At 33.4% G+C, this 7,835-nt stretch overlaps 1 protein-coding gene across 1 annotated transcript; it reads left to right on the top strand.

Moving 5' to 3' along the window:
- Positions 1-5,869: 5,869 nt before the first annotated feature.
- LOC104238485 (heavy metal-associated isoprenylated plant protein 39) lies at positions 5,870-7,372 on the top strand. Its single transcript, XM_009792850.2, has 3 exons — positions 5,870-5,948; positions 6,104-6,179; positions 7,030-7,372. Exons 1-3 carry the CDS (start codon positions 5,943-5,945, stop codon positions 7,335-7,337), a joined length of 390 nt encoding a protein of 129 aa, XP_009791152.1. The 5' UTR covers positions 5,870-5,942; the 3' UTR covers positions 7,338-7,372.
- The last annotated feature ends 463 nt before the right edge of the window (positions 7,373-7,835 follow it).

Genomic DNA, 7,835 nt, shown 5'->3' with positions numbered 1-7,835 from the left:
TTGTAACCCTATTCCCTGCTTGTTTTTACAGTCATTAGTATGCATGACAGTGGTAGCTTCTGAGGACCAGGTCCACTTTAGGGACTTTTCAAGATCATTCTTTACTCTTTTCAGATTAGTTTGGAGTTGCTCATTTTTTTAAATTTCAGCACACATCCTAGTTATCATAGCTTTCACCTCATTTTCAAGCCTAATATGTTCCTCACTGGCTATCTCCTTTCCCTTTCCAGAATTTTCAATTTTTGACTTAGTCCATATTTTCACTATTATTTCCCTTAGATCTGTAATCTCTGCCAAAAGGTCATCCTTCTCTTTTCTGAAGATTTCAATGGTTCTCTTATGGTCAGTAACTACAGCCACTAAGTCATCTCTAGTTTGTTCATATTCTCATAATTCTAAGGTCAAGGAATCCCTATCATCCACAAGACTATGAAAAGTATTAATTAATGCATTAGCTAAAGACATGAGTTTTTTTGGAGAATAGGATTTTAGATTTCTCTGAACATCACTGAAATTTACCTCTTTTTTGCCATTGTCTTCATCATCATCTGATTGAGCCATCGAAGCAAAAGTTGAGCCATATTCAATCTCCTTGCCTTCAACTGCCATCATGGAACTATCACCAGCATCAGGTTCATCTTCAGACTCACTAAAGAAATCCCCTCATGCTGCAAGAGCATGTCTCATCATATTGTTAGCGGATCTTTTTCTCTTGAAGTCCTTGAAAGGAACCGGGTTCGTCTTAGCTGTCTTCTCATGTTAGTTCTTGGAGAATTCTTGCTTCATGAGAGGACAGTCTTTCATGAAGTGTCCAGGCTTTCCACACTTGTAACAAAGATCATAGTTCTTTGCTCTGTTAGCGCTGTCCCTTTTTAGCATTTCTCCATTTCTTCTGACCATCTTCTGAAATCTTTTGGTTAAGCAAGCCATGTCATTGTCTTCCTCACTTGAATCATTGTTGTCAGCTTTAAGTACCAGGTTCTTTTCCTTCTTTGGTTCTCTTCTTTCACTGTCTATCTTCCTCTTCAACTCGTAGGTTTTCAGATTTCCTATCAGCTCTTCTATGGTCATTTCCTGTAAGTCCTTTGATTTAGTAATAGCATTCACTTTGCTTTCCCATAAGCTAGGCAGAATACTGAGGATTTTCCTCACAAGCTTGTTTCTAGGAATAGTTTCACCAAGTGTGTGTAACTCATTTATGATAGAAGTGAATCTTGTATGCATATTTTGAATGGATTCATCGTCCCTCATTTTGAAGAGTTCATACTCGGTAGTGAGCATATCAATCTTAGACTGTTTTACTTGTGTGGTTCCCTTATGATCTATTTGCAAAGCTTCCCATATCTCCTTGGCAATGTCGCAGGTGGAGATTCTATTGTACTCTTCAGGTCCTATTCCACATACTAGAATTTTTTGGCACGAAAATTCTTCTCCACAGCTTTCTTGTCTGCTTCACTGTACTCTTTACTGGTTTTTGCCATTGAAAATGGAAGTTCTTCCAGTACCTTGGTTGGAACATAAAGACCATCGCATATGATATCCCATAATTCGAAATCCTCAGCCATGATTAAATCATGCATTCTTGTTTTTCACCACCCATAGTATTGTCCATTGAACCTAGGTGGTCGGTATGTAGATTGACCTTCTTCAAAATTTGGTGGAGCAGCCATGAGGATCCTTCCTAGGTGTTAGCTTGATAGGAGGAACCTGCTCTGATACCAATTGTTAGTTTGTGTGTGTCCACCAAACAGTAGAGTACCTGGTCCTCTACTAGATTCTGCTGAGAATGCTAATAAAACTATATGTAAATAAGGCAGATGATTTTTATGTGGAAAAATCTCATACAAGGGGATAAAAAAATCACGACCTACACCTGTAGGCTTTCAACTTCACTAACTTGTAAAAACCTATTACAAGCCACTTTGTAATGACTACATTACAAAGAATTTACTCAACTAACTTGTGGTACTCTTACCACAAGCCACTTTGTTACTTCCTAGTTACGAAGACTTTTACTAACTTGTGATGCTCTCACCACAAGCCATTTTGTCACTCTACAGTTACAAAAGCTTTTGCTTATGACTAAACCTAGTTACAACATAAACTAAAGGAGTTACGGATTTACAAGTGGATTCCTAATCAACGCTTCTAGCTAAGCAATTTAGGAGATACAATAAGTACAATCACAAGTTACAACTCAACTAGGACAACAACAAGCTAACTTTAGGAACTGGTCCGTAGTTGCGTTCAACTTTGTTCTTCAAGCTTGTGAGGATTGATTTCTCTGTTTTGGCAAGAAGCTTGAATAAGAAACTGAAACATTAAAGTGATATTTTGTATAAACTCATTGTAGGTACACCTTGATCATATCACTTGAAATGATGTAAGCACTTTAGTTGGTCAGAGAATGATTGGGCACTGGAGACAGTGCAGTACGGCAGAAACAGTGCAGTCAGTCACTTCGTTTCCAGCTGTGTCCAATTGACTTTGTACTGCTATGAGAAAATTACACGGGTATCAGGTCCTTGTTTGGGTTCCTAGCTTCTGAAGCTGTAGCAGTTCACCTTTAGCTGGAATCCGTTAAGCTTGTAGTGTAGTTCGAGTAGGTCAGGTTCCCTATCTAGTTCTTAATAGTAAGTTTATTAGATCATCAAAACATAAGGCAAAAACATTTAAAACCTATCACATACCATAGATGATATAAGAGAGTTTCCTTGCATCAATAAGAGTCACTGATAGTTCTCCAGCAAAGTCTCTGTTTCCTTCTGATTTTGACCAGGCTTAAAAAATATGAATTATATTCTACAGTTTGTATTCATATGTATTCAGCGTATTGTATATATGTATTCAGATATATCTGCAGTATGTATTCATATGTATTCCACTGTATATTAAGCATTATGCATTCATATATATATATATATATATATATATATATATATATATATATTCAGGAGATCGTACTGTTTGTGCTCTGCATTTTGTATTCACATGTATTCAAATATATTCAGATTGTATTGTATGTATAATGTATTTTGTATTCATATGTATTCAACAGACTGTAATTATGTATTCAGATATAACTGAACATGTGTGTATTCATATTTATTCAAAATATAAATGCAGTATGTACGTATTCAACAGTTTACTAAATTATATGTTTACTAACTGTTCTAAAAAGAAATCATCACGCACCAACAGAACTTCCACGAACGATAGCAACAAAAAAAAGGAGGGATTGAAACTCTAGAGATTGCTCTGTTTTGTGGTATTTTTCGGCTGGAAAATCTTTTTTATAACGGAAAATACAGATCCTACGTGTTATAATTGAGTTAGTTGAGTTATATTAGGAGTCTATCGCGTTAATTGATTCACTTACCATTTTTAAACAACTGAAAAGACCATTTTTACGCAGTTTACGTTACTGTATTCACGAATATTGCTCGCAAATACAGTCGAATACAAGTCGTTGCTTAGCTGAATTTCCCTATTTCACGCTGAGTTTTACTACGGTATTTATGAATACAGTAGCTTAAATACATCAAATACACTCTATAACAACTAAAAATATAACTATAGGAAGTAATTTAGTAAATGGTAGTTATAACCAGCTAATAATAACTAAACAATAGTGATTTGTGAAACTTTCCCTATTTTGTTTGATGAGTTGTCAGCAGCCTTATCTTGAAAGAGAATGCAAATTAAATTATTTTCACAAAACTCCAAACTACTTGAACGTATTCTAGACGCTTCTTGTTAAAACCACGGGTGGGTGTTAGCCTTTTGACTGATTACGCACAAAGGATTGTTTAAAAAGTTAATTATATTATTAGCACATGATTATGGCTATCATTAGAGCATAAATTGGTAATATCATTTTAAACACTAAGGAGTCGTTTGGATGGAAACAAGTTATCCTAGAATTAGTAATCCCAATATTAGTTATTCGAGATTGTTATTTCATATTTTTATAGGGATAAAATAACACTACAATCCTAGGACAAATAAGTCCAAAATTAGTTATATCGTAATTTTATTCCAATCAAACGTGCAATAAACTCATCTTAAATTTAATCCCCGGATTAAGTACAGGTAAGGCTTGTAAACTTTTCAGTTTATGCAACGGCTTATATCGATATGAACCAGGAAGTTTGGGTCATTCCGGTCATAATTAAATTAAGAGTTAATTTTATATATACTAACTGCATAAGATATTTTTACATCATCACTGTAATTTAATATATCATAATAATTTACTTACTATAATATATCAATTATTGAACTTATTTTTAATTAGACTAGTACTATAATTTAACATATTATAATAATTTACTTATCATAATATATTAATTATCATAATATATTATTGGGTCGTTGTTGTTGTAATATATTAATTATTGATATTATTTGCAATTGGACTAGTACTTTCGTCCAAAGCAAATGTTACCGAAATAATTGAAGCTTTTGCATCTATACTCGGGTTTGGGGTCATAATTGAACTTATATTCACTTTGCAAAAAAAGTTGCAAGTCTACCCACTTTACGATCAACTTCAGACTTAACGAGTTTGAAGTTAAAAAAATTTAGTTTGAAGTGAAAAAATTGCACTTCAGATGAACTTAAAGTTAATAAGTCTAAAGTAAAAAATTGTACTTTAGATACACTTAAGGCCAAAAGGTCTGAAGTGCGACAAATATTTTCCTACACTTAAGACCAATAAGTCTGAAGTGAAAAATTGCACTTCAAATGTACTTAAGGCCAAAAGGTCTGAAGTGTAACAAACGTTTTCCTACACTTAAGACCAATAAGTCTGAAGTGAAAAATTGCACTTCAGATGCACTTAAGGCCAAAAGGTCTGAAGTGCAACCTACATTTTCATGCACCTAATGTCATTTAGGCCTGAAGTGCAAATTGCGAAATTTGTTCTTTGAATTTTAACAATTCAATATACGATTTAATACTTAAATCTACTTCAAATGAGCTCGAATTTGAAACATAGCCTCCAAATATCATTTAGAACAAACCCAATCATCAATTTGTCTAAACAACAATAAATCTAACGAACTCATTTTGCAATTAAGAAAAAGAAGAAATCCTAAGCAATAGTAAAAAATAAAGCGCCACAACAGCTCACTAGTCAACACTGTAAAATGTCATAAACTACTTTAAAATATGTTCACAAAAAAGTGAGTACAGGTTAAATGGGGGCGACCAAATAGGTCGCCCCGTATAATATTTACAAAACATTGTCACACCTATTAAAAATATTCAATTAATAGCAATTTTTCATAATTTTTTTTTGATGAAATTACCCATTATATCTCCTAGCTTTCTAGATTAAGTGGGCATTTGGATATAACAATTGTAAAATTCCAAAAAAAAAAAACGAAAATGATATTTGAAAATTAAAGTTGTGTTTGGACATGAATATAATTTTGGGTTGTGTTTGAAGTTTTTATGAATGATCTGAATAATAATTTTAAAAAATAACTTTTTGGATTTTTTTAAATTTTCAAAAAATTCCAAAATTCATTTTCAAGTAAAAAAAAAATTTAAAATTTTATGATCAAACACTGAAACTCTTATCTCTAACGGGCTCTAATAAAATTCATTAGCTTGCTCGAGACGTTGATTAATAAGTCTCTATCTACCTCTCTAGAAGTCTGTCCATTTTTCTTCCTCCCAAAAATTGTCCTTTTTGGCATTATTTCCTTTATTTTATTCAGCACGTTGTTCTTTTTTCCTTGTTCTACAAGGAATTTCTTTCTCCCCCCACCCCCACCCCACCTCCACCCCCACCCCACCTCCACCCCCACAAATATAATATTGACAAAAAAATTACTAATATATAATCATTTCTGCTTTCTAATCCTCATCTCCAAGTTCTCAAATCATTTATTTAATTTGTTGATATCTTACAAATTCCAAATACTTCTGGCAAAATGAAGGTACGTACCATTTCCTTGTCCTACAATTCTCACAAAATAATCAGCTGAAAGTTTCTTTTTTTTTTTTCCCCTCCTTTTTATGTTTTAATTATTCTTGTTTTTTCATAAATTTCTTCATCATTTTCAGGCTTTAATTTGTTTTGTTTTTTCTGCAGAAAGTTGTTTTGAAATTAGAGGTATATGATGACAAAGGGAAACAAAAGGCTATGAAAGCTGTCTCTACCCTCTCAGGTACTACATCCTCTTCATTTTTATGTTTTTTTTCATCCATTTTACTGTTAACAAGAATTTTTACATTCATAGTCATAAAAAAAAAAGAATTAAGCTCGTACGTAAGGAAGCGTGTACAATAAAGACATAATTATGTATAATGTTCTCTTTAACTAACAATTTAAACGGTTAGATAACATGATCGTAGAATGCCGGGAGCCTTAGCGTAACTAGTAAAGTTGTTGCACCCATACTGGTTAGAAGGTCACGGGTTCAAGCCGTGAAATAAGCCTCTTGCAGAAATGCAAGGTAAGACTGCGTACAATAGACCCTGGTGGTCCGGTTCTTCCCCGGACCCCGCACATAACGGGAGTTTAATGCACCTGAGAGCTAAGATGATCGCACAATTCACTATATCTTCCTTTTGCATTTCTAGAAATAGTAGCATACAGAGAATTTTGTGCTAAAATTATGGACTTATTATTACAATTCTGACTCCTATACGAGTTTGGGTCTCCGTTAGAGTTGGGGAAACAACCACTAATACTTACAGTAGGATAGGCTATCTACATCACATCCTTGGGGTGCGTTTCTTTTGTGAATATGAGATACTTTATGCATCGCACTGCTCTTCAATTAAAATTTTGGACTTTTATCACTTTTATCCCGCATCAGAAATTATTTACATTCGATAGTCGAAAAAGTTATAAAGTTTATATAATTTATATATATATATATAACATATAGAATGTATATACATACAAAAGTATGCATTTTTCGACTATTATTTTAAGAGCAACTATACAATGTCATTTTCTCTAAAATTTTCATCAAAAGTGATGTTTATTATTATTATTTTTTTGTTCAACAGGGATTGAAAATCTATCAATTGATATGAAAGAGAAGAAATTAACAGTAGTAGGAGATATTGATCCAGTTGAAGTGGTGAGAAAATTGAAGAAAACATGGCATCCAGAAATATTAACAGTAGGGCCAGCAAAAGAGCCAGAAAAGAAGAAAAATGATCAAAGTGGGAACAAAAATGGAGGAAACAAAAAAGAAGAGAGTGATCAAATTTCAGAGCTTGTAAAACTTTACAAGAATTATAATCCTGATATGACACAACATTATAGGGTCTATAGTATAGAGGAAAATCCAAATGCTTGTGTTATTTGTTAATTAATTTAATGTATATAAAAAGAACTTTATCATTGCTCAAGGGCGTCGATATATAAGGTGTTACACGTTCACGCAGGGTTCGGAGAAGGGTCAGCACCCTGAGAGGTGTGGTGTAGATAATCTATCCTAATGCAAGTATTAGTGGTTGCTTTCATGGCTCAAACTCGTAATCTATAGATTACATGAAGACAATTTTACCGTTGCTTCAAGACTACTTTTTATTTCTATACATCTTGTACAAAAAATTATATCGACAATATAAGTTTAAGTTGACTATTCAACAACAATTGACTTTTGTTTTTGTATATGTTATTTTGTTTATTGCTTAATTATAGTACATAACTGGACAATACCCACACGCACGCACCCAAAACCGTTAACGATACACAGTCCAAAAAGGATGTCTCTAGAAGACAAGAAGGGTAAAAGCGAAGTTGTTCGGACACGGATGTGGGTGTTCAACACGGAGTGCAGATCTAGATATCGGATTCTTCGAAA

The sequence above is a fragment of the Nicotiana sylvestris genome, chromosome 12 (genome assembly GCF_000393655.2).
Source record: "Nicotiana sylvestris chromosome 12, ASM39365v2, whole genome shotgun sequence".
NCBI lineage: Eukaryota > Viridiplantae > Streptophyta > Magnoliopsida > Solanales > Solanaceae > Nicotiana > Nicotiana sylvestris.
This window is presented reverse-complemented; position numbering and strand designations above follow the sequence as displayed.